The 27,784-nt window shown below is 42.8% G+C and overlaps 1 protein-coding gene across 4 annotated transcripts in view; it reads left to right on the forward strand.

Moving 5' to 3' along the window:
* NEK11 (NIMA related kinase 11) overlaps window positions 1–27,784 on the forward strand; it is a 182,890-nt gene that overhangs the window by 5,280 nt on the left and 149,826 nt on the right. For 3 of the 4 annotated variants that reach the window (XM_034760913.1, XM_034760914.1, XM_034760917.1), the window contains exon 2: window positions 5,531–5,806. In XM_034760913.1, the coding sequence (XP_034616804.1) occupies window positions 5,637–5,806 (170 nt within the window). In that variant the 5' untranslated portion in view covers window positions 5,531–5,636. Of the gene's footprint in view, window positions 1–5,530; window positions 5,811–27,784 lie in introns of all 4 variants that reach the window. The other variant, XM_034760915.1, reaches the window with a different exon arrangement.

The raw sequence follows: 27,784 nt of genomic DNA on the forward strand, positions 1-27,784 counted from the left end.
GAAGGGCTTTCATGCCCAAGTCCCAAGGATTCAAGCCCTGCAAGTCCTGCTCCAAGCCCATGCCAACGGGTGACCCCCATGACTCTTGTCTGAAGTGTCTGGGGGAGGCTCACCAAGCTGGTAGGTGCAGGATTTGTGATGGGTTTCATCCTGGGACCAAAAAGGAGCGTGACTTTCACCTTAAGCAGCTCCTTATGGAGGCGGCACTTAGACCTTAGCCTTCTTCAGCGTGGCAGGACCCAGCACCAAGTTCTTCGGTGCACAGCGCCCCAGTGGCAGTGGTGGAAGCAGTACTGCGGATGGACTCAGGCAGAGACCCACGACACCGACGCTCCCCAGCGCCGAAACCGGTGGCATCAATCCAGCATAACTCCCACTCCCCAGTGCAGAAGCGGCACCAGAAGCAAGGGAGGAGTGGCTCTCCATCACAGAGACCCACCTCCCTGCAGCCGGCCAATGGGGCGCGTCCCAGAGAGGAGCACCCAGGACCAAAGCCTGTGGAAGCGGCACTGTCGACTTTGGCCCCACAAGGGGTGCCGTCGAGTCCAGTGCCGTTGGACTCCCCAACCCACAGCATTGAGGAAGTACAGCTGCCATCCACCCTGGACACCTTTGCGGCTGCGAGGGACCTCATCGCCATGATGGCACCGATGGCACCTACGATCCATGCCAAGCCTCCGGTACCACAGCATATGGCACCATCTCAAGGCAAACCAGTGATGATCCAGCCATCAGCACTGTTGGTCGACCCCAGCACCACTTGGAGTCTTGGCACCACTCCCCATCGTGGTGCTGGTTGTACTCGCAGCACCGGTCAAATTCGCAGTGCTGCTCCAGATCACGCCAGCACTCCCGATTGCTATGCCGATCTGCACGCTGGTCACCTTCGAGGAGCACGTCCTGAACCTGGCACCGGTCCCGGCACTGCTTGCCGTCCCCAGTAGCTCCAGGTCGCAACACCGCTCCTGGTCACGACACCACTCCAGGTCGTGGAACCACTCCCCAGCCTCGCGACACTGCTCTCCAGCTTCTTGGCACAGCTCCCCAGCTTTGCGGCACCGCTTCCCAGTTTCACGGCACCACTCGCTGGCTCAGCTCTGCTTGGCGCCACCCTGACCCTTGCGGTCCCAATTCCGTTCCTTGGGCTCGGAGGCAGGGTCTAGGTACTTGGAGCGGGACCAGCACTGGTCAGGCCATGGATGCCCTGAAGTGGGGGCAGGGCCACGGATGGTGCAAAAGCAGGGACCAGCTCAGTGGCCATTCTGGACACCGTGGCCCAGGGTGCACAGTCTAAAGCAGGGGTTTCCAAACTTGGTTCGTGGCTTGTTCAGGGTAAGCCTCTGGTGGGCCGTGAGACACTTTGTTTACCTGAGTGTCCGCAGGTACGGCTGCTTGCAGCTCCCAGTGGCTGCGGTTCGCCATTCACAGCCAGTGGGAGCTGCGGGCCATTGCAGGCATGGCTCGCCTCGGCCTACTGCCCGGGGCACGACAACTTGAATTCAGTGGTCACAGTGCTGAGACCGGTCCTCGACCCCCGAGCGGTGTGTGGAGGAGTCCTCTTCCATAGCCCACAGCCTTCCTTGTCCCTTGTTACGGACACGTCAGCTATGGGATGGGGGGCACATCTGGGGAACCTTCAGACACAGAGCCTGTGGTCACAGAACGAGCTCTCCCTCCATATCAACGTCAGGGAGCTAGTGGCAGTTCGCCTTGCTTGCCAAGCCTTCCAGGCCCAACTGCAAGGATGCTGCATAGCTGTTCTAACAGACAACACCACAGCCATGTTTTACATTAACAAGTAAGGGGGAGCCCGTTCCTCCCCACTATGCCAGGAGGCCTTTAGACTGTGGGAGTTCTACATAGCCTACTCCATTCACTTGGAAGTGTCCTTTCTCCCAGGAATTCAGAACATGCTGGCGGACCACTTCAGTAGGTCCTTCCACACTCACGAGTGGTCTCTCCGACCGGATGTCATACACCCCATCTTCCAAAGGTGGGGGTTTCCCGAGGTCGACCTGTTCACCACCCGATGCAAGAGGAAGTGCCAATCGTTCTGCTCCTTCCAGGGTCACAGCCCGTGCTCCCTCATGTACTCATTCCTGCTACCCTGGAGAGGTCGCCTGCTCTACACCTTTCTTCCATTCCCTCTCATGCACAAAGTCCTGCTCAAGATCCGTAGGGAGGGGGCAAAGGTGATTCTGATAGCTCCGGCGTGGCCTCGCCAGCACTGGTACACCCCGCTGCTGGAGCTGTCGGTGGACATACCGGTCATGGTGCCTCTCCTCCCCGACTTACTCACTCAGGACCATGGTTGCCTCTATCATCCTGACCTACAAGTCCCTCCACCTCATGGCTTGGAAGCTTCATGGCTGAACCCCATGGAGCTTCTGTGCTTGGATCAAGTAAGACAGGTCTTGCTAGGCAGCAGGAAGCCGTCCACCAGAGCCACGTATCTGGCAAAGTGGAAAAGATTTTCATGTTGGTGTTACCAGCACCTCAGCCCCCTCTCCAGGTGCCGGTACCTCTCATCTTAGAGTACTTCCTGCACCTGAAACAGCAAGACCTGGCGGCCTCCTCCATAGGATTCACCTTGCTGCCATCTCAGCCTTCCACCCAGGTGCGTCTGGCCGCTCGGTCTTCACCAACCCTATGGTTGGTCACTTTCTCAAAGGCTTGGACCATTTACATCCTCAGATCCCTCAGCCTGTCCCTGCAGGGGACCTTTACCTGGTCCTTTCAAGGCTCATGGGGCCCCCATTCAAACCGTTGGCCACATGCTCCCTCTTGTATCTCTCCTGGAACACAGCTTTCCTGGTTGCCATTACGTCGGCGAGATGCGTCTCTGAGCTAAAAGCCCTCACCTTGGAAGCACCTTACATGGTTTTCCACAAGGATAAGGTGCAATTCAGACCGCACCTGGCCTTTCTCCCCAAGGTGATGTCGAACTTCCACACAAGCCAGGACATTTTCCTACCTGTCTTTTACCCGAAGCCTCATGCTAGTACCCGGGAGTAGCAGCTACATTCCCTCGATGCCTGAGCCCTACATCGAGCACACTAAGCCATTCAGAAAATCGAAACAGCTATTTGTAGCAGTGGCAGACCGCATGAAAGGCCTCCCAGTCTCATCGCAAAGAATATCCTCCTGGATCACGTTCTGCATCTGCACTTGTTATGAGCTGGCCAAAGTGCTGACCCCAGCTCTCACCACACACTCCACTAGGGCCCAGGCCTCATCATCAGCGTTCCTGGCCCAGGTCCTGAACTAGGAAATCTGGAGGGCAGTGACTTGGTCCTCGGTTCATATCTTCGCTTCTCATTCGTTCGGCATGCCAGGGACGACACGGCTTTTGGTAGAGTGGTGCTACAATCAGCATTCCTTAACTCCGACCCCACTGCATAGGTAAGGCTTGGGAGTCACTTAATTGGAACTGATATGAGGAATCACTCGAAGAAGAAAAATGGTTACTCACCTCTCGTAATTGTTGTTCTTCGAGATGTGTTGCTCATATGCATTCCAAACCCGCCCACCTTCCCCTTTGTGAGAGTAACCGGCAAGAAGGAACTGAGGGGACGCCAAGTTGGCAGGGTATTATATTGAGTGCCATGAAGGCACCACTCCAGGGAGCTCCACAGTTGACCCGACGGGTGCTGCTAGGGGAAAAACTTTCCAACAGCTGTGCACACGGTGCGCACACACCTAATTGGAATGGATATGAGCAACACATCTCAAAGAACAACAGTTACGAAAGGTGAGTAACCATTTTTTCTTTGTGTGATGTTGAACTCTTATGTGATGGTAATCGGTCTTTCAACTTCCTCCAACCTCTATTGATGCTCCATCCTGATTGATCAGAGAGAACTGATGCATTTGCAGCACTTTTGTTCAAAATGAAGCAGGGTGCACAGTACAGAGATTGTTTTTTCGTACTCCAGCATAACCATTGTCTTGTGCAGGTCTCACCATTTGGAAGAGTTTTTGTCAGCAGACGAGTAGGGAAAGCATGATTATCAGCATCTCGTGGAATGTTACTTGGAATTTCAAAACGGCTAATTTGAAGAAAAGATTGCATTTGGGCAGCATTGCTCTTGTCAATAATTCCAATGTCAGTCACAGTCAAACTGTAGTACTCATGAATTGCTCTTGCTGCGTAAGATCTACATCTTCCTGTTGCTGTTGAGTTTCTTGATCATACACAGGATCTTCTGCTGCATCTGTTACTGTTGGCACATCTCCTTCTTGACTACTGTCCTCATGTTCAGGTATCGTTGAAATATCACCTGTTGCAGTTGTTCAGTTTTCATTATCTGTAGCATTGTTTGTTGGGTAAGGTGTGTTTTCCAGTGGTTTGAGAAATGAAGTTATTGGCTTTGAGCTCTTAGCTGCTGCTTCACTCAGTTGTTTTCACCGTCTCTTGCTTGCACTACTTTCAAATCTCCTCTTCATAGTGATCTATCTGGTCAATATGTAGCCTATCCACACTTGAAATATTCTGCTGTAAATAAATAGCTTATCTACACTAGAAATCTTCTACTGTAAACATGTACACAAATGCTGAATGGTACACAAATGCTGAAAAGGCTTAAAATGAAGGAACACTAATTAAGAATACAAAATGAAACAGGCAGGCAGGTTATTATCCTTATCACTGAATAAAAACTCAAGCACGCAAGGTATAATATAACAGGCTGAGCTGAAGACAAAGGGATGACATATATATAGTAAACACAGACATGGATACAGACAGAGAGACAATGTCCAACATTTCAAACGTGTCCTCACGAAACTCACTGTACAAGATTGTCCTCACAAATTTTCACTTTGAATCTGGGCCTATAGCCTATGAAAGCCTATGATGATGGCCAAGCTACCAAGCTAGGGCTCAACCAACCAACCAGTCACCTCTTTTAGCTACCATATGAAGATAATAATGAGGAATTCTCGCACATAAATAATTCCTTAGTCAACTAGACGTAAAACTATAAGGACACTAAAATGTAACAATTCTTTACCTTTCAACACGCACTTGATCCAGCACTAGCCACTAATAGTGGTTTGTTTATATAATCAGATGATCTAAGAGGACACGGTCATCATGGTCTAATCTTATGCCATCAGAACCGATATATTTTTATTAATATGTATGAACATTTTTAACTCTTTAATATGACAAAATCTATATCAGTTAATTAAAAAATTATGTCTTTTACCAAATCACATCTCTTATTTGCTTAAATTTGCAGCTCTAACTTGAGAGAATGTGTCATATCTTGGTCCGATAGTGATGCACATAAAAACAAGTTGTGAAACGTATCAAATGCCAAAAAATTAACAAGTGTCTACATTTGAGCCCCCCCTTTGAGCTTGAGGCCCAGGCCAAATGGTCCTCCTGGCCCACCCTTTGATTGGCCCTGAGCTTTTGATAGGTTACAAGTTGATGGCTTGAGGTGTGGTATTATAATAAACAGCCTGAACATCTTGGTAATACTTTAGAGTATTACATAAAATCTAAACTATTTTTCTGTTTTAGGTGATGTCCTGTGAACATCACTGGAAGAATAGGAGCATTACTAAGGAGACTTGAATTTGAAAGATATGTTATAGATAAATAAATGTGATCTCTGTTACATGGAGCAATGCTGAAATTCCAAGAGGCTATTAAACATGTCAGTGGTTCTGCACCTATTTCCACTTCCTCTGAAACCTTGATTGCAAGAAGATATGTTCTTCAGCAGAAACTTGGCAGAGGAAGCTTTGGAACAGTCTATCTGGTTTCAGACAAGAAGGCAAAACAAGGAGAAGAATTGTAAGTAAGCATCATATATAGTGTGTAGACTCAATGTACTTGAAAAAAAATTGGCCCATATTTCTAAATTTTGTTTTGTTCCTTTGTATCTTTTTTTGTCTTCTTTGATGTCCCATTACCTCCCAATTTGGTATTACCTGCAAATTTCATTAATACACTGTTTACCCTATCTTCACTGGTGGTGCTAAATAGGCTGGCACTGAACCTGGCATTCCACTAGATACCTTCTTTCCAACTCAATACATTATTGTGTAGGCTTCTTCAGTAAGATTTCAGTCTATGTGATGGTGGTCTTAACCAAGCCAGTTTTAACTGATTTTGTAAGTTAAATTTTCTGTCTATCTTCCATATATATCCCTCCTATCCATAGTATCTAAGTTCTTCTCAAACAGTAAAAAGAACTCTATCAAATGGATTACTAAAATCCAGATACATCTAGGGTTAAATTCACACCAATCTGTATCCATTACTTAAATGCCAGTTAAACAACTTATATGAAGCTTATGTGGTATATAGGGTCTTGTGCTAATTGAACAGGGGTTAATTTTATCCCTTCTGTATAAAATGTCGTTTGTACATTCATGTAATTGAGAAGAAGCAATGAGAAGGCATATATCCACCGTAACAGTTTTCCTTTTCTTCAATGTACCAAAACTGCTTACTCCTGACAATAAAGGAAAATAATATGTTCCACAAGATCTTTCTTGAGGAGGTCTATTAAAATCTGCACCACTCATAATGCATTTCCATTCCATGCTTAGTGACCTTCATGAAAATATCATGTTTATTTACTTGAATATTAAAAAGTTGTTATAAAATGCAAAGAGAGAAATCCCCAAAAATGATACAGTTCAATTGATGTGATATCTAACTCTGTAATGCTCCAGCCAATTATATGTAGCCTTTAACGCAATCAAGCTGGACAAGAAAAGAAAATGGTAAGAAAATTTCAGAATTCCTGCTTCTCTTTTGTGGGTCTGTCCCCTTCAGGTGACTTTCCCCAGGGTTTGTCTAATCTGTCTAGGTTTTTATACCATGCCCATCACTTTAGTGATGTAGTCCGGATACCAGCATAAAGACTCAGTTAGATTGTTGGAGGGGACCTAAGAGAAGCTGGTAGCTAAACCAGCAGGAAATACAGAAGAAGACGTTTTCTGTTTTTGATGATAAAATTCGATGCCTGCTTGTCTAATGAGAAAGGAGAGGTAATGACTATAGAAATAGTAAAGTGAAAGCTACCATGGCAACTGTACTTTTAATTGATAACAGTTTTTTTTTATTTAGTCTCAACAAGTCTTAATTTTGTCTCTACCTGAAAATGGACAAATTTTCATCAATTTATTTTATAATCTCAATAGAATCACAAAATATCACAGACTTAACACTTCCAAGGAATGTTAACATTTCTGCATGTGAAATCAAATTTGGGTGCATGTCTAATATTATTGGATGAAATTTCTTGATGTTTAGAACTATATTCTCATCACTCTGACAATTTTAGAGACGGGGACTTTAAAAAGTATATTTTCCGTGTAATCTAGAACTGTGTGTGTCCATTGGACTTGATACTGGTTGCTTTATGTCTGACACCTCAAATGGATAATTTTTTCATCCAGAAATAGGCTCTTTTCCTTAAGCTTGGAACCACTCAGTAATCTAGGTGAGGAATCAAATTTTCCATGATGACTTGGACATTGGCTCAGAAGGTAACATTAATGTTGGTGTAAGAGGTTGGACTCACCCCTGCGGCGCCTCCTGCTGGTTAATCCAGGGAATCAGCTCAATCCAGCCCGGAGCGCTCTCTGCAGGCCGGTGATCCGCCTTGTCACTACTGGCTCCCAAAGACTCTAAGAGGTACTAATCCTCTACATCTTCTGTTGGAGAATTTGCTTCCTGGAGTCACTGTGTTCACTCCCTCCTCCCCCAACCTCATGGCTTTAAATTGGTCCTGGACATGTGAGGCATTGTGTGTGGGTCCCCTGCAGAGCCATTACCTTTGGAGAACTCCAGATACTGGGTAAATTATCTTCCTTACCAAAGTATGATGAAGCAAAACATTTATTAAATCCCAAACTAGCAGAAATTGTCAGGTCTGAGGAGCCTCAAGTGAATGAAATGACTATTTATTATTTTCTACTAGATTTATGATAGGTTTAGGTTTGAAGTGAGTGGTTCAGGGGTACTACTTCTTTAGCAAGGTTTCACTGTAACTCTGGTATAATCCCTACTTCAGAGATTCTCAACCAGGGTTCTGTGTTATTATCGTTCTCTTTCCTAATGGTTCCTAACATTCTGTTAGCTTTTTTGACTGTTGCTGCACATTGAGCGGATGTTTTCACAGAACTATTCACAATGACCCAAAGATCTCTTTCTTGAGCAGTAACAGCTAATTTAGATCCCATCATTTTGTATGTATAGTTGAGATTATGTTTTCCAATGTGCATTACTTTGCATTTATCAGAACTGAATTTCATTTGCCATTATTTCCCAGTCACTCAGTTTTGTGAGATCCCTTTGTAGCTCTTCCCAGTTGGCTTTAGATTTAATTATCTTGAGTAATTTTGTATCATCTGCAGACTTTCCTATTTCACTGATTCCTCCCTTTCCAGATCATTTATGAATATTATAAAAGCAGCACTGGTCCTAGTACAGATCCCTATGGGACCTTTCTATTTATATCTCTCCACTGTGAAGACTGACCATTTACTCCTACCCTTTGTTTGCTGTCTTTTAACCAGTTCACTGATCCATGAGAGGACCTTTCCTCTTATCCTGTGACTGCTTGGTTTGCTTAAGAGCCTTTGGTAAAGGACCTTGTCAAAAGCTTTCTGATCTCTGGATCACCCTTGCCCAAATGTTTGTTGACTCCTCAAAGAATTCTGATAGATTAGTGAGGTGCTGGAACTAGGGGTGCTGCTGCACTCCCTGGCTTGAAGTGGTAATAATAACCCAAATACATGGTTTCTGCCTTCAGCGCCCACACTATAAAAATTTTTTCCAGCACCACTGGGTGAGGCATGATTTCCCTCAACAAAATCCATGCCGACTCTTCCCCAACACATCATGTTCAGCTATGTATCTGATAGTTCTATTCTTTACTATAGTTTCAACCAATTTGCCTGGTCCTGAAGTTAGGCTTACTGGCCTATAATTGCCAGCATTGCCTATAGAGCCTTTTTTTAAAAATTGACATTACATTAGCTATCCTCCAGTCCTCTGGTACAGAGCTTGATTTCATATTTGAGTTCCTTCAGAACTGTGGGGTGAATGCCATCTGGTCTTGGTGATTTATTACTGTTTAATTTATCAATTTGTTCCTAAACCTCCTCTCTCGACATCTCAATCTGGGACAGTTTCTCAGATTTGTCACTTAAAAATAATGGTTCAGGTGTGGGAATCTCCCTCACATCCTCTGCAAGGAAGACCAATGCAAATAATTCATTTAGCTTCTCTGCAATGGCCTTGTCTTCCTTGAGTGCTCCTTTAACACCTCGATCACCCAGTGGCCCCAGTGTTTGTTTGACAGGTTTCCTACTTCTGATGCACTTAAAACATTTTTTGCTGTTTAGTTTTTATGTCTTTTGCTTGTTGTTCTTCAAATTCTTTTTTGGCCTGCCTATTTATGCTTTTGTACTTGATTTGCCAGAGTTTATGCACCTTTCTATTTTCCTCAGTAGGATTTGACTTCTAATTTTGTAAGGATGCCTTTTTATCTCTACCCAAGTCTTTTATTTTGTTGTTTACCCATGGTGGCATTTTTTTGGTACTACCTACTAATTTTTTTATTTGGGGTATACATTTAATTTGAGCCTGTTATGATGTTTTTTAAAAAAGTCCATGTAGCTTGCAGACATTTTACTCTTGTGACTGTTCCTTTTAATTTCCATTTAAGTAGCTTCCTAATTTTTTTATAGTTCCCCTTTTTTAAGTTAAATGATACTGTAGTGGGGTTGTTTGGTATTTCCCCTCCCACCCCAAGGATGTTAAATTTAATTACATTATGGTCACTGTTACCAAGTGGTTCAGCTATATTCACCTCTTGGACCAGATCCTGTGCTCCACTTAGGACTAAATCAAGAATTGCCTCTCCCCTTGTGGGTTCCAGGACTAGCTGCTCCATGAATCAGTCATTAATAGTGTCTAAAAATGTTATCTCTGCATCCCGCCCTGAGGTGACGTGTACCCAGTAAATATGGGGATAGGTGAAATCCCCCATTATTATTGAATTTTCTATTTTTATAGCCTCTCTAATCTCCCTGAACATTTCACCATCACCAAACTAATCAGGTGGTCAGTAGTATAGTCCTACTTCTGTACTTTTATTAATCAAGAATAGTATTTCTGTCCATAGAGATTCTAGGGTACAGTTTGATTCATTTAAGTTTTTTACTATATTTGACTCTTTCTATGCATTCTTTCACATATAGTGCCACTCCTTCACCAGCATAACCTACTCTGTCATTCCTATCTATTTACAAGGCAGGTAATTATGCATGCTGCATTCGTGCAATAAATTGAATAGCCCTCACTGTGCTGCTAGACTTCTGCCTGCATTATTTTTACTCTTGTAGCTTTTTGTTTTTGTTTTGATTTTTGTTTTTTTATGTGTGGGGTGTTTGTTGGCCTAAGTTTAGAGAATGTTAGGTATATCTGTGTCTCTCACTCCCTTTCTAAACTCCTTTGCAAAACTCCCCTGTTCACTAGCTCCTCCGGTCACTTAGGAGTTGGCTTTTTGTAACTAGTGTTCTCCCTGGGTAGACTCACTCCCTGGTTAAGGGCTGCTAAAGGAATTAGGGGTCAAAGCCTTGTTAAGAAACTACTAGACAAGCAGGCCAGTAGGCTCGGCATATGGCCCCCCAAACAGATTGCATTATAAACTTCAGTCAAGCAGGCACACTACAAGCAGCAGGCATACAACAAACAAATGAACAGACAACAAACTCACCCCAAGGGTCACGTAGTCATTCTTCCTTCACTTGGAGAACTCTCTTGCAATGTTTCATGTCAGTAAAGCAATCTCTCTCCTTGGTAACAACAGAGCCAAGATGCTCTAATGAGTTGATGAATTCAACTTCTTGTCCATCGATTACAAGTGGGTAGAAATAGAGGTCCATCAGCCACTTTCGTCAGTTTGGTCTTCTTCCAGTTGACCTGAAGACCAAGTTTACTTACATCTTCCATAAATGTATTCAGTACATTGATGAGATTAGTTCATCAGGATTCAGATAGAGCTATGTCATCTGCATATTCCAGGTCTGTTATACAGAAGTCATGCAGTACCACCCCCAGTATGCAGCTAGTGACTGCTTCCATCGTTCAGTCAATAACAGTGTAGAGCAGATCGGGGCAGCCACATGCCCTTGACAGATACTTTTGTATTCGAACCAATTTATATTTTTTTCCTTGTGAGCCCTTTTACTGAGAAATTTAATTTACAATAACATCAGCTGTTTATTTAATGGGATTGTCATAGAAATTTCTGTCTGTTCCAGCTGAGGAATAAGGAGAGACGGACACAGCTAGCCAAGCAAGGAGCCCCGGGAGGGGCGATCCATTTATTTCAATTGCAATTGGGTTCGAGCTCATAAGTCAGCAAGAACAAAGAAAACACTTACACCAAAGCATTATATGCAGTTGCTTATGATAATCTATCATTCTATGATTGGCCAAAATTTGCCATCATTACCATACATAATTAGCAAGCTACATGTATCTGCCCCTCTTATGACCCCTTATTGTTCATTTACTTGCCCCCCACCCTTGTTATTTTGCAAACTAAGTAGTTAGTTATCTATAGGATACAGGCACAGGGAGTTCCGTTGTCTGTAGGTTTGGAATTTGGCTACATTTCCTCTTGAAGGAACTTCCTGAGTTAAGACAACCTATAGCTGACACTATATGTTTCCCATGTGTACGTGACAAATTTGCCCCCTGGCCGTTAAGTAGAATAATTCTATATCAGGATCATCAATTGACTGCAGCATTTCAAACATTGCCTAGTCTTTGTAAGAGAAAAAACGGAATGTGCTATTTAATACTATTGATGTAAAAGTACAATAGTTATGTAGTAAATTATTGATTCTTATTTTTATTTTATTACTTTTTGTTTTGACTTGCAGCATTTAGCAACAGTTAATAAATGTAAACGCTTGTAGCTATCTATCTTGTGATAAAGTTCTGCAGTTCACCAGTATATCACTTGGAGGCACCTGCGTATTGCAGTTATTCTCCTTAGCTGCAGCTGAACTTTAATTGTAAATTAAACAGTAGATTCCCTTAACTTTCTGTCAATTACAAGTGCAATAGGTATAATTTCAGATACAATGAAAATAGCATAACTTGAATACAGCATTCAAGATGGAAAATATTAATGTAAATTTCTTATATTACAGGAAAATATATTGCATGAAAGCTCAAATATTATTCTAGGACAGAATTTATCTACAGTATTTAAAAATGTTTTCCTTCGAACACAGCTGATTTTGTAAGGCAGTAAAGGTACTAAAACATGTAACAAACCTTTCTGAAATTAATCTTTGTGCTAAATGCACCCATGTTGTGGTCCATATCCATGCTCTGTGAGCATTTTGATGAATCAAAGGAACTGAGTCACATAATCCCCCAAATTTCATCTCCATAGAGTATGTTTATTATTTCATAGCTGAGTCAGAACATGGTGAAATATGGATGTTAGAGAAAGTATGAAATCAGTTGGAGTTTGCTAATGCAAATAATGTTCAGGAAACATATTTTGTCAACCCATGTAATGGTCTAAATCGCTGTGGGAAGAACACAAAATAACTTTAAGAACAGAAATTCTCATAGAGAACTGAACCTCAGCTGTTGATGCATCTGGTTTGTAGTTGTTGTTCAAGCATATCTTCTGGATTTTTCTTTAGCACAATGCCTAGAGAGTGATTTAACAAAACACTAACATTTATAGTGTTGTTTCAGTGACTGCTCAGAGCAACTTTTGGATGGGACTAGGCAACAATTTTGGGGGATCTCTTACCCCTCCCTATCTCCTAATGGCTTTTGTTCATTATGATTATAGAATTCTGCATGCAGCTGGCATATTATCTGGGGCACACCTAAAGTTAACTGACTTATTTTAAATAAAAATGTATGTGGAGATGGTCAGATCAGTACCAGCCTCCTGCTGCAGAAGTGGATCCCAGGTGCTTGTGTGTGTGTGTGGGGGGGTCAATCCATATTTACTAACATTTATAAAAAGTTTTCTAAGGGTCAGTTTTCTAAATAAATGTAGATTCCGTAGGCTGCTAGGTCCCCAGCCATTGGCTTTGTGTGCTTTCTGGTGAACTTTAGTACTTACTGGGAGCGTTTTACAAGCGTAAATGAACTGAATTGTCACAATAAGCAACATTTGCTTTGTGCATGGACCCTGTCTTCGTATATGTTTGACTTATATAAAATTTTTGTACTGGCATTTGGTTAGTGTGTGAATATAACTATTACAGCAAAAATTATATTCACATGTGGATGCAGTTATAGTGGTATAAAGGTGCTTTATACTGGTATAGTTTACTCCCCTTCCTGTACCAGTGTAGTTACAGTGGTATAGCTGTTGTGTGTAGACAAAGCCTAAGAGTCTGGGGGCAGTTTGTCTTCCAGCTGCTGGAGAGCTTTGTGAATGATGGTCTCTCTGCCCCCACTTCTTGCCATTTCCACAGGTTTCTCTGCCTCTGCCTTTCTGCCCCACTACAGGGATTCTCGCTCTTGAGCAGGCTTCCTCTTCAGCTACCAAACCTTATAGAATATGGGGCTGGCTTCAGAATGCCAGCTGCTGCTCCCTGGCTATCTCTCAGCATCAGGCAGAATAGATTAGCAAGAGCTGCAGGGGGGCAGGGTTGTAACTGGCTTTAGGTGAGGCAACCAACAGGGAGTGGAGAAGAAGCTGCTGAGCAGGCAAGAGAGATGCTGTTGTCTTACGGTCCTGTACTGCTACTGCCTCTTCCTGCTGTGTCTCATAAGCCTGTGACTTTGGCCAGCACTGTAGTTTCTAAGGACTGGTTGGTAAAACGTGGGCCTGCCTGTGTGAAACCAGGGCTGTTGGTTATGATGGTTATGAAAACTATGTATTAAATGCACCCATAAACCAGGACATGCATGCATTCAGCACAAAGATTAATTTTAGAAAGTTTAACCCCTGTGATGGGCTGGACTAAGCCCTGAGGCCCCCTGTTGGAGGCTTTGTGGCCCCACCACACCCTGCCCTGGAAAAGTGCAGTGGAGAGGTCCTCCGAGCTGCCTAGAGTGGCTGTGTGGGAAGCAGCCAATCAGGGCCCTGCAGACTAGTATAAGAAGAACTGCAGGACCAGAGTGAGTTCAGTTCCTTGCTAGAGCTGGAGGGCTCCTGGATGGCTGCTGGGACTCCACAAGACAAGGCCCTGCGGTAAGGGTGAAGAATGTGCGAGAGCCATGGGGAAATGACCCAGGGAATTATAGCAGCAACACAGTTTATCTAAAGGGACATTGCAGACAGCTGCTATCTATAGGGTTCCTGTGCTGGGACCCCGAGTAGAGGGTGGGCCTGGGTCCCTCCCACCAGCCACTGTGAAAGTGGCCTGGACTTTGAGGTATCCCACAAAGGGGATTGAACTGTAGTGGCCCAGATGAAGCACTGGGGCCAGAAAGGCCCTGAAAGGGTGAAGACATTGCCTCCAGGGAAAGAGCCCTGGGGCACTGCTCTATTCCGGAGCAGAGACAAACTGAGGGAAATGTTACAGAGGGCACTCAGAGAGGTCCCTGTTGCTCTTATACCCTGAAAGAGCTTTGCTTTGCTTTTATCTCACAGACTGTGTATGACTTGGCTGGAGGGCTGGGTCAGCGAAGACCCACCACAAACAGGTAGAGTGAGAGTGCAGGCACATGCACTTGGCCAGGGGGCACTTGTGAGAGATGTGTGCAACTCCGTTACAGCCCCATTTAATTATTTTGACTCTTCTGGGATTTCTGTAGCAAACTCTGAGTGAGATGTATGGTATCTTATGAGCACCAAAGAGAAAGCCGTCACACTAAGATATTTGGTACCTGTAAAATCTCAGAATGATGCATATTGGGCATCTCTACAAAGCCAGAAAAGGCAGCATGCTTCAAGTAGCTGAAAGCCAGTTTTTAAAATGCTTGCTAAAACATATTTATATGCTGTCTGCTCTCCTGCTTGGTTAGAGGAAGTATTCAACATAAATGATCCCAAATAGGCTGTGAAGTCAATTTGTCAGTGTGAAGTCATGAGGTGAATTTTGGGACCCAGTGGCAAAGGTTACATCATTGCTGTTAAAGGGGTTGATACTTTTCTGTAGGCTGGGTTATCTAGGAAACCACAAGCTATTTCTTACAATGGGGGTACTACCTAAAACTTAAGTTCTGCAGAAGTTGGCCAAAATTGTGGAAAGAACCTAAAATTACTGAAGTTATAACTACTGTTTACTTCTAGTTCATTCCATTAGCCAGTTTTTACAAGAGTTAAAATATGTTGTTAATAAAATAATTAGCACACTACTGGTTGGTATATTTTTAATGAGATTATAAATTTGATAAAGGTAATAGTATTGATTTAATAGACTTCTGTAAGGCATTTGACTTGATTTGATGCACATTTTGATTAAAAAACAAGAATGAAAAAATTAACGTGGCATACATTTAAATGGATTAAAAACTGGCTAACTGATAGGTCTCAATTGTAATTGTAAGTGGGGAATCATGGTCAAGTGGATATGTTTCTAGCAGGTTCCTGAAGGAATCTATTCTTGGCCCTACACTGTTTAACATTTTTATCAGTGACCTGAAAGAAAACACAAAATCATCACTGAAAGTTTGCAGATGGCACAAAAGATAAGGGGGAATGCTTTTAAAACCATTGAACCATTTCCAGTGTTTTTATTTGCTGTTTTTCCCACCATGCTACTGATACATAAATATTAAAAACCTTTCACTGGTTAAGTGTCCAAGGGAGAGATTGACAGGAATCATTTCTTTGCTGTCCTTGCACAACTGTTTCCTACCTCATAACTAATGGATGAAGTCACAATCCTCTGAATTACAGGATTATTTTTAATGGGTTTCTTTCTCTCTCTCTCTCTCTCTCTGTCTGTGTACAAGATTCAGACAACCTGGATTTACATACTAGTGTTTATGAAAAATCATACCAATAAAATATTTTAGTCCAGTCTGAACCATTTCTAAAAGTTTCTTGTACAATGTGAAATATCTGAGAACAAAGGGTAAAGGTTTGGGCTTGCCCTGAAGAATGGAACCAGACTAGCTGACTGGCTTTTTGTATGAGAGGGAACTGAGCTAGCAGGGTAAGGGAGTTAAGCTTATGAAATTTATTGGACAAAATGGCAGCATGACAAGGTGAAGCACGCCTACCCACTTGCAGACTGGCTGAACCCCACTGTATCTGTAGAGATCATCTGGTGTTAAAACCAATTATTCATCAGTTGAAGAGAGGAGTAGAGACTAAAATAGTGACACACTGTCTGGTGGGAGGAGGGTTTTGACTTAATTATTTTGTCTGTTTGGGGTATTGATTATTAGGGTCTGCTGTCCGTTATCTATCTTTTTTTTTTTTAAACAACTGTGGGTAACTTCTTCCTCCTTTCTCCCAAACCTCCAAAAATCTGCTGCTAGATTGATGGCAAAAACAATCAGACACCTGTGAAGCAGATACAATAGCTGTACAATATGTATGAATCTGCTGAGCTATTTGCCATACTGTCCCACATCTCTGTTTTACTTGTAGAGAATTGGCAAGGAAGATGAAAGTACAAAGGATATCCACTAGATGGAGAATGTGTCTTGTGTGGAATTAAGGGGCATTTTATTTCATTTTCACTGTTCTCTTTATGCAACTTTCCCCCCAAGAAATCTCCTGATTTAGATTATTTGTCTTTGATTCTGTGAATCATAAAGTTGTAGACATGATAAAGCATCGTAATCTCCATATTTTCTCCTTTTACTTCTAGTCAATATTTTAGGTTTACTTCCGATACATATTTTCATAACCTTGTTGTGAATTATTCTATATTGCATATTTCTCTTGAAACTACAGCAGTAACGCTGTCGGTGATCATGCTACAGTTTCTGCTGCTTTACATGTCTAGCACTGTAATTTAAATTGTAAGTGAATTACTAGCAACAGTTTTCTAAATCAGTACATAAGAAGTAAAAAGCCTGTGTTTTGAGAGAACTGGAAATCTACAGTGATCAAATTTGCAGTACTTTATACAGTTTATCTAAAAGAGACTGTCAGCAAATATTTATTAACCCTGTGGTAGGGTCATAGTCTCACTTCTGCTACTTCTGTCAGAAAGGCAGAGCAAAGTCACAGAGAAGGATGCACAGTGGAACTGAAAGGAGAGGACAAATAACAAAAGATGCTGGCAGTTCTGTGCCAACACTGAACATATAGTGCAGTTCCAAGTGAAGTATTGCAACTGCACTGACCTACCCGCCATGTGCAGTATGGAATGATCTTTTTTCTATGAATTTCATTGAGAGGCTGGAATACATGATCCTTAATCTGATACTTTAGAAACTTCAAATGAAAAGGCTTGAAAGTGAATCAGAACAAGATTGAAAGGGTTAGAATGAAAACAGATAACCTGTATGTGCTTCTGTATCATTTGTTCTCTATGTGACCTCGATGTGACAGACAGGAAAGTTAGGTTTCTATATGAAGAGCAGTAATATAAAAATCTAGCATTGTACATTAGATTTGAGAATTGAATCAAATAGAATCCTATTTGCATATCTATTTTGATTTTAAAAAGTATAAGCAACTAAAATTTTTAATTACAAATATATGCTTAGAAAATTCCATAATAAAAAGTAGGTAAGAAGCATCATGGATTACACTGGTCTACAATTTTTGAGAATTCATCTGCTTCAGAGATAAAATGTGCTATTTATTATGTATTTTGATGTGCTGAAGTCAAATATGACAATTAAAACAACTGGCTACTGTTTCTAAGATATTTAAATTTTTTACATTTTATGTCTATGTATATGGTGTAGATGATAGAGTTTTAATCATAAATTGTAAACCTAGGTCTTTTCATGTGTTTATGGTTGCTTTACATGATAATATTTCACCTGTCCTGTTTATGTAACACTTTAAAAATCAGCAAAAGGGTTATATAAATAAAATTTATTATGAAACAAAAGGCAAAAAACTATTCTGTACATAGTTTAGTCCTATTCAGTGTCTGCTCGGCACTTCTTGGCTTGTCTCTTGTATTCATTAAATGGAGCATCTCTTGTCACTGTCCAGCAATAGTCTGCAAGCATTGATGGGCTCCATTTGCCCTGATAGCGTTTCTCCATTGTTGCAATGTCCTGGTGAAATAGCTCACTGTGTTCGTCGCTCGCTGCTCCGCAGTTCGGTGGAAAAAAATCTAGATGAGAGTGCAAAAAATGTATCTTTAGTGACATGTTGCAACAAGGCTTTTGTATGCCTTGAGGAGGTTTTCCACCAACAACCTGTAGTTGTCTGCCTTGTTGTTTCCGAGAAAATTTATTGCCACTAACTGGAAGGCTTTCCATGCCGTCTTTTCCTTGCCACGCAGTGCATGGTCAAATGCATCATCTCGAAGTTCACGAATCTGAGGACCAGCAAAGACACCTTCCTTTATTTTAGTTTCACTTAACCTGGGAAATTTTCCACGGAGATACTTGAAAGCTGCTTGTGTTTTGTCAATGGCCTTGACAAAGTTCTTCATCACACCCAGCTTGATGTGCAAGGGTGGTAACAAAATCTTCCTTGATTCAACAAGTGGTGGATGCTGAACACTTTTCCTCCCCGGCTCCAATGACTGTTGGAGTGGCCAATCTTTCTTGATGTAGTGGGAATCTCTTGCATGACTATCCCATTTGCAGAGAAAACAGCAGTACTTCGTGTATTCAGTCTGCAGACCAAGCAAGAGAGCAACAACCTTCAAATTGCCACAAAGCTGCCACTGATGTTGGTCATAGTTTATGCACCTCAAAAGTTGTTTCATGTTGTCATAAGTTTCCTTCATATGGACTGCATAACCAACTGGAATTGATGGCAAAAAATTGCCATTATGCAGTAAAACAGCTTTAAGACTCGTCTTCGATGAATCAATGAACAGTCTCCACTCATCTGGATCGTGAATGATGTTGAGGGCTGCCACGACACCATCGATGTTGTTGCAGGCTATAAGATCACCTTCCATGAAGAAGAATGGGACAAGATCCTTTTGACCGTCACGGAACATGGAAACCCTAACATCACCTGCCAGGAGATTCCACTGCTGTAGTCTGGAGCCCAACTGCTCTGCCTTACTCTTGGGTAGTTCCAAATCCCTGACCAGGTCATTCAGTTCACCTTGTGTTATGAGGTGTGGTTCAGAGGAGGAGGATGGGAGAAAATGTGGGTCCCATGACATTGATGGTTCAGGACCAGAAGTTTCATCCTCTTCCTCTTCCTCGTCTGACTCAAGTGAGAATGATTCTGGTGCATCAGGAACCAGCAGTCCTTCTCCGTGGGGTACTGGGCGTATAGCTGATGGAATGTTTGGATAATGCACAGTCCACTTTTTCTTCTTTGACACACCTTTCCCAACTGGAGGCACCATGCAGAAGTAACAATTGCTGGTATGATCTGTTGGCTCTCTCCAAATCATTGGCACTGCAAAAGGCATAGATTTCCTTTTCCTGTTCAACCACTGGCGAAGATTTGTTGCACAAGTGTTGCAGCATATGTGCAGGGCCCACCTCTTGTCCTGATCTCCAATTTTGCAGCCAAAATAAAGGTGATAGGCTTTCTGAACCAGAGTGGTTATACTGCGCTTTTGTGATGCAAAAGTCACTTCACCACAAACATAGCAGAAGTTATCTGCACTGTTCACACAAGTACGAGGCATCTCTGCTCACTTTGGCTAAACAGAAATGTGTCCCTTTGCAAAATCAAACACTCTCAAATAAGAGAGCATGACACTGTATGATTTCTAGAGCTGAGATAGGGCAATTTGTTCAGCAGAGTGATGTAAGCTTCGTTATAATTGCATCATCCATGACTTCTAGGAATAACATGATGCAATTCATATCATGTATGACGCAATACCAGCTTCAGATTGCATCATTCATTGTTTTGCCTAAAAAGCAAGTACTGTCCAAACCCAGTCATAGATTTATTCATAGATCCAGTCAAAGATGTATTTTAGTCATTTCTGGTTTTAATTGAGATCCCTTCCCTTTATAACTCACTTATCCTCCGCCATTCCCAAGTCAAGGGTTGTATATACTGACCCAATAGCATATCTTGAAAACTAGAGCCAATCAACAATTTTAAGCATCATTTTCGTTCTCAGTTACCCAGAATTAGTAAAGTTTGACTACATTCATTTCAGAAGCATTTTGGCTGTAGAGCAGTATTATTACTCCTGATGTGCAGATAACTGCAGTTATAAACAGCAAAATATATGTGGGATGTTGCACTCTATATGATTTTATGAAAATATGCTAATGTAACTGGAATATGCTTCATGCAAAAGGTCTCTTGTAAGGTATCAGTACAAAGCTTATAATCTACTTAGTGTGGTCATCCTATTTGTATAATTGTACCAATCTTGTATCTGAAACTAGAAATATGAAATATAACTCTGAGGGCCTATTGTAGTTTATGCAAAGTGTGGGCCATTAATGGTGGTTTGGAATCTTGATGACTCCCATTAACCTGGACAATTGACTGCAGATGGCTCTGTTTTACCTGTAAGTCTTCCTGTATACCTGTGTGCTGGCAAGTGGATAATGAAGTCTTACAGTGATATGTGGTCATGTCACCTGAACTGGAATCCATCTTTAACCTGGTATCTTTCCATTGAGAAGGAGGGGGTGGGAACCCAGAGAGGGACAAAGGATTCCCACCTTATGCAAAAGGGTGGAACAGAACAAAGTGGAGGGCTATCATGAGGAATCCCCTAGCTACCACCTGAGCTGGAACAAGGGCTGTACCAGGGGAAAGGATTGTGCCCAGACTAGGAAGGCATCCAGTCAGTGAAAGAAACCTATTGAAACATCTTTCTGGGTGAGATATTATCTGTACTCAATTGTATTACTGTATTAGGCTTAGATTTGCGTGTTTTATTTTATTTTGCTTGGTAACTCACTTTGTTCTGTCTGTTACTACTTAGAACCACTTAAATCCTACTTTCTGTATTTAATAATCACTTTTTACTTATTAATTAACCCAGAGTATGTAATAATACCTGGGGGGTGGGGGAACGGAAAAACAGCTGTGCATACCTCTCTATCAGTGTTATAGAGGGCAAACAATTCATGAGTTTACCCTGTATTATACAGGGTAAAATGGATTTATTTGGGTTTAGACCCCATTGGGAGTTGAGCATCTGAGCGTTAAAGACAAGAACACTTCTGTAAGCTGCTTTCAGTTAAGTCTGCAGCTTTGGGGCAAGTAATTCAGACCCTGGGTCCGTGTTGGAGAAGACGGGAGTGTCTGGCTCAGCAAGACAGAGTGCTGGGGTCCCAAGCTGGCAGGGAAAGCAGGGGCAGAAGTAGTCTTGGCACATCAGGTGGCAGCTCCCAGGGGACTTCTGTGATTCAACCCATCACAATATGCTCAACTGCTGATCTTATATCTAAGTATAGAATAGGTATGAAGTATTGCCAACATGGCACACGTTATCCTATGTGGCTCTGAAATACCAGTACCTGTATTATGCTATGTCATGTTCAACAATATATTCTAATGTGGAGTGACTCACTCCTTGCACATTGAGTTAACTGGTGTATCAAGTTTTGTAATTTATTGGTTCATGTTTATATCTGGCTTCTAGAATTTTGCCTTCTTTTTTATTTATTAGATAATACTGAAATACTTTTCACTTCTGCAGTACTTATCATCCTATAGTTTTTTAAGGTGTAGGCTAAACTAGAAAATCACCATGTTGCTGTAGACTGCTGTGAGCAACAAGTGTGGCTAAACACCTGCAAGTTTAGACTAGGAAAAAACATTGACTGCATACATTTTCTAGTTTTGATCAGGCCAATTTCACTTTGGCCTGGTCACATTATTCTTGTGCCCCCAAATAAACATCCATACAATGATCTGTGCACATGTAAGCTCTAAGTGACTTTTCCTAGGTTGCACAGGAAGTCCCCGACCAACCCAGGAATCGAACCTAAGATTCCAAATTCATGTCTTGTAGTTAAGGCACTAGTGGAGTTGCACCTGCTTACACCAAGTCTGACTTTGACTTGTTTTGTCACTTAAAAGAAACAAACAAACATCCTATTCATGTTGGGGTTACATAGACTTGCCTAGTATATCTTTTGTGTGGTTTTTTTTTTTTTCTTTTACTTTGAAGATCTGGGAAACTTAAGCCCTGTCTACACTGGCAAGTTTCTGTGCAGTAAAGCAGCTTTCTGCATTGTAACTCCCGAGTAACACTGCCAAGCCATTTAGTGCACAGAAACTGCGCAGTTGCAGCGCTGTAAAAAAAAACAAAACACCCTGACGAGAGGCATACAGCTTTTTATGCCGGGGGTACAGCACCGCAGTGCCAGTGTAGACACCCTGATCGATTACAGCGCTGTGACTGGCCTCTGGGAGATGTCCCACATTGCCTGTTGTCTCTCTGGTCATCAGTTTGAACTCTACTGCCCTGCCCTCAGGTGACCAACCGTCATTCCCACCCTGTACACTCCTTTGGAATTTTGAAAGTCCTGTTTCCTCGGTGATGCGTGCAGTGGTGTTAGTGCATCTTTCTAGGTGGCCAGGCCTGCTCCACACACCAGGTAATTCCCCCACTTGGAGCAATGCCGAGCTGCTGGACCTCATCAGCATTTGGGGAGAGGAAGCTGTCTAGTCCCAGGTGCGCTCCAGCTGTAGGAATTATGATACCTATGGACAAATTTCATGATGCATGATAGAAAGGGGCCATGACCAGGACACAGTGCAGGGTCGAAGTGAAGGAGCTGCAGAACGCCTGCCACAAGGCACGGAAGGCAAATTGCGCCCATGAGCTGCCGGTTCTACAAAGAGACGGATGTGATACTTGGTGGCAACCCCACCTCCACGGTGAAGGCCACTGTGGATACTTTGGTGGCTCGTGTGCAGAGGTGAAAGTAACATTCAACAGTTACCGGTACAGAGGCTGGCTCCGGGCCCCCAGAAGGGGCGGGGCCTTGGGCGGAAGGGGCAGGGCTGGGGGTCAGCGTCCCCCAGCCAGCCCATCCACACTGCCTGTCCCGCGCTGTGGTAGCAGCAGCGGCAGCCTGAGCCCTTTTAAATCACTGGCCCCGGTGTGGCAGTGCTTTAAAGTTGTCTGCTTACGGGCTGGTGCTGGCGGACACTTTTTACCGATATGCCATATCGGCCCATACTGGCTTACTTTCACCCCTGCTTGCGTGCCAGTTGAGAGTGGACCAAGCCAGGAGGAGGAAATCTTGGACGGGGGGAGACTCACATGCAGAGGACGACTCGGAGGTCAGAGATGCATGCAGCCAGGAGCTCTTTTCTATCCCAGAAGAGGTTAGCCAGTCACTGGTAAGTGGATTTGATTTTGGTAATCGATGAAGCGAGTTTTTGGGGGCAGGAGAGTTGCAGAAAGCAGACCTGTCTGTATGCTTCGTGTACCACGACATGCCTAGTCTGAGCGGTGGAACAGGCTGTTGACTGACTTCCTCACTTCCTGGGAATCTGCCTCAGATCTCCAGGAAACTCTCATGGAGATACTGGGCAATCCACTGCCACAGGTTCTTTGGCAGAGTTGCTTTGTTTCTTGCCCCTTTAATGGTAACTTTCTCGCACCACTCTGCCATCAAGGAGGGACCATTGCTGTGCACAGGTGAGCTGCATAAGGACCGGGGTGGAAGGCAGTCTTGGAGATTGATTCCCTGATCACCCTCAGCAGCGAGATATCTTCCATAATGAACCCAGCCTGTGGAAAATGTGAGGACAGGAATGATTATCAGCCCCCCCACTCTCCCCAGAGCTTGCTCTCCCCAAGAGCCCAGTGTACAGTAGGGTCCAGGAACACTGATTTACCCTGCCCCCGTGGCTGCTCACCATTTTGGGGGTCTTGTGGCTTATGTGTGCTTGCCTGGGTCAGCCAGTTAGTTACAGGTATGTGAATACTGGCTGTGTTTAAATCACTGAATCAGTGTTCTGTGTTGCAAACAGTACTGTTTCTGTAAAATGTTGCATTTTGGCTTCACAGAGATGACCTTGGGAGCCCAGCCTCCCTCTTTGTTATCGGTAGCAAAACAGTTGTGCAGAATTAGAAAGCGGCCACGAAGAACTAAGGAGGACTTTCTGTGTGATGTTATGATACACTCCATGGCCCAAAAACAGGAACTGAAGGAGTGGCAGGACAGCGAGAAGAGGGACCGAAAGGAGAATGCGGCATGCCAGAATGAAGCCACAGAGCAGCTCTAAACGGTATGGAGCACCAAACGGACACGCCCCAGGCGATACTAGCACTGCAAACGGCAAAACTCTTTCCCAAGTGCCCCCCAGACACCACCCACACACTCTTATCAACCTCCTGGCTCCAGTCTGTACCCACAGCATTCCACTCCTCCCCGTCACTGTCCAGTACTGCAGACTCTCAGTTCCCACTGCACTCAACACCCTCTGCAGTTTGACCCTACTGAAGTACAGTACCCAATGCACTGTACTCCAAAGGAGAAGGTTGGATATGATCCCTGGAGTAGCCAGCTTCCACAGTGCAATTGCCACGCGCTTCTGCAATGGCAGGCCAGCTCTCATTCTCGTGTCCTTGGGCCGCAGGGCTGGGGTGAGCTTATTGCACAGTCCCATGGATATGGCTTTCCTCATCCAAAAGTTCTGCAGCCATTGCTCATCATCCCAGACGTGCATGACAATGTGATCCCACCGCTCAGTGCTTGTTTCCCGAGCCTAAAAGCGGTGTTCCACTGTGGTCAGCACCTTCGTGAATGCAAGCAATCTCGTGTCGTAGCTAGTACGTGTGGCGAGATCAACTTCGTACGTCTCTTGCCTTTGTAGTTTAAGGAATAACTCCACTGCCACTCATGACATGTTAGTCAGAGTGAGCAACATACTGGTCAACAGTTCGTGATCCATTTCTGCAGACTGAAGAGGCAGAGCGCGCAGTACACAAACTATTGAAAGATGGTGCCAAACGTGAACAGAACCACAGGGATTGGTGGAATGCGAAGCAATGCATCACAGGGCATTGAGACAGGACCCAGGATGCCCTGCGACTCCCTCTGCCTTCCCACAACTCTTAGCAGCAGAGGAGGAAGAGATGCTCTATGCGATAGCTGCCCAGAGTGCACTGCTCCGATTACAGCTGCAAGTGCCACATGTATGATCATGCTATTGCTCAGGCAGCTGAAAGTGTGAACACACAACAGCGGTTTCACTTCAGCGCTCTGAGCGGCACTGAAACTGCCGGCGCTGTAACTCTGCCAGTGTAGACATACCCTTAGTGCTGTGCACATTTAGCCTAAAGGCATTCTTTGCAACTCAGTCACTTTTCTAGCCCAAGCATATGCTGCAGTACATATTACATAATAAATAATAATCTTTTGCATGTATATAACACCTCTTATATTTTCATCTGTAAGCAATTTGTAAAACTATGAAAATAAAGAATTATTATCCTCAGTTTGTAGATGAGTGAACTAAAACTGAGAGGTTAAGTAAATTTTGCCCAAATTCATACAGCATATCAGTGAGAGAGCTGGGAATATAACCCATGCCCTTCCTCCAGAAATCATTTCTTGGAGTTGACAATTTGCTAACTGTCACTATGTCTCTAATTTGTCTTTGTTTAGATTGTAAACTCTTCCCATATGTTCATGCAGCATCTACCACAATGGGTCTTAAACCTAATTGGGGCCTTTGGGTGCTACCTCAAGATTGGGTAAGATTACTGAAAACGTGGTGGCAAGGAAACCATGAAGTCACATGTAGTTTTCAGATTTTTTTTAAATCTTTAAATTTGCTGCTTTGTTTTTAGGTCAGGATATAGAATGAAGACTGTACTGGACACATTGGGAACAATGTGGGATGAATATATGTGCTTCCAGTCAATCTAGGGATTCATGGTATCAGTTTTATTGGCAAAATTAGGATTGAAGTGTACTAGAAGCTCAGACTAGTAAATCCTTAGTCTTTCTTAAAAACTTTCTCACACATCTCTTGAAGTCCAGGTTTGTCCTTGATGTAAAACATCAGGAAGAAGTTTCAGTATTGTAGCTAGATGAGGAACAATGCTTCATAGCAGGAAGGAAACTAACTGACATACGTTTTTGGGACCAGGGTGTCATTGTTACATTGATTTTTTAATGGTTCCTTTTGAAGACCATTGGCACTAGTCATATTTATTGTCACTTACAAAATGCAGGAAAAAAATCCACATTCTTATGAGATTCTTGAACCATAATCCTCCAGTATTTACAAGGTTGCATTTTTTTTAGATTTCTGAGAAGTTTACTTTCATTTTTTGCAATCATTAGTACTGTATTGTTTCTTGATAATCCACTCAAAATCAGATCCATAGCCTTCTAGAGCAAGAGCTTAGTGCCAGCATTTAAAAATAAATATGGTGATATCAATGCAATCGCTTCTTACATCACTTTTGTTAGCTACTCCTGGGATTCCTCTCCCCCCGCCTCCCCCAAGATAATTCCTTACTTAGCCTATAGCTGAGTTATTTATTATAGTTTAAATTACTTAATATATCAATGTTCCTGTGATATCAGTGGCTTGCTATACAACTGTTGACACTGGGAAGACAGTGCTATCATCTGTGGATAATGAATGTCCCAATCAATTGTATGAAGAGGAGCTTTGGGTTAAGTCTCACTATTTCATAACCATGCATGGACAAGCAACAGAAGAACACAGTAGGCAATAGGGATTTTTACTTCATAAATATTCAGTAGGTATTAATATGTCCCCTTGGTGGAAGGCATATGCTGAGAAGTGCCAAACACCCGCACTGTTCCTGCATGTGGTAATTGTGGGGTGTCGGCTCAACTTCTGCCTCTGACTTGCATTATACCATTAACCTAGACTCATGCTATGATTCCTTGGAAACTGTGCACTTAGCTGAATAATTTATTACATGACTTTTAATTATTTATGGCTTCTTATTACAACTGAAATAAAATCTAAAGGTGGAAGAGTTCTGTGACTTATGAATATCCAAGAGACAATTGGCAGATTGCTGTGTAGTTAAGTCCCTGCATTTGCTCCTGTTTGTTTCTTTGAAGGTATTCCAAAGAGAACATTCATCTCAACCTGAATCGATTAAAACAATAACAAATGACTTCCTGCTGGTTGCACTGCATTTGTTCATCAAATCATGCAGTTTGCCTTTTCTCCAGCCTCATTTAGGCCTAAATATAAAATAAAACAGGTCATCATAGGTTTATGAACAAATAATCTTGTCCATGCTAGAAAGTGAACAAGAGAACTGTACTGACAGAGCTTCCTTAACAGGTCATTATTTTTAATAAGCTTTTTTTATTATACAGTATTTTTCACTTATTTCAATCAGGTGTGTTCCTTTTACTTCAGTGAAAATAAGCAGTTAATCTTGCTCTATATATCATCACCATAGTGCATATTGCAGTAGTTTAGCACATAACTGCATATAAGCCAAGATTTTCAAAAGTGACTAGTGATTCTTGGCTTCCTAACTCTTAAAGGGTCCCAGTGTTCAGAGAGTGGGTGCTTAGCATGTTGTGAAAAAATCACATCCATTTTGGGTGTTTCATATGGGCACACACAATCACAGGTCATCTGAAAATCTTAGACATTGTTATTACATGGGATTTTCAAAAGCACCTAAATGACTTAGGACCCCAAGTTCCACTGACTAGTCTAACTTTGAATAGGAAGTGCTTTTGAAAATCCTATCCACTAATATCATGTCCAACATTCTTAATTTTATTCTTTCTTGCGCTCTTTTATTC

The sequence above is a fragment of the Trachemys scripta genome, chromosome 2 (assembly GCF_013100865.1).
Source record: "Trachemys scripta elegans isolate TJP31775 chromosome 2, CAS_Tse_1.0, whole genome shotgun sequence".
NCBI classification, from domain to species: Eukaryota; Metazoa; Chordata; order Testudines; family Emydidae; genus Trachemys; species Trachemys scripta.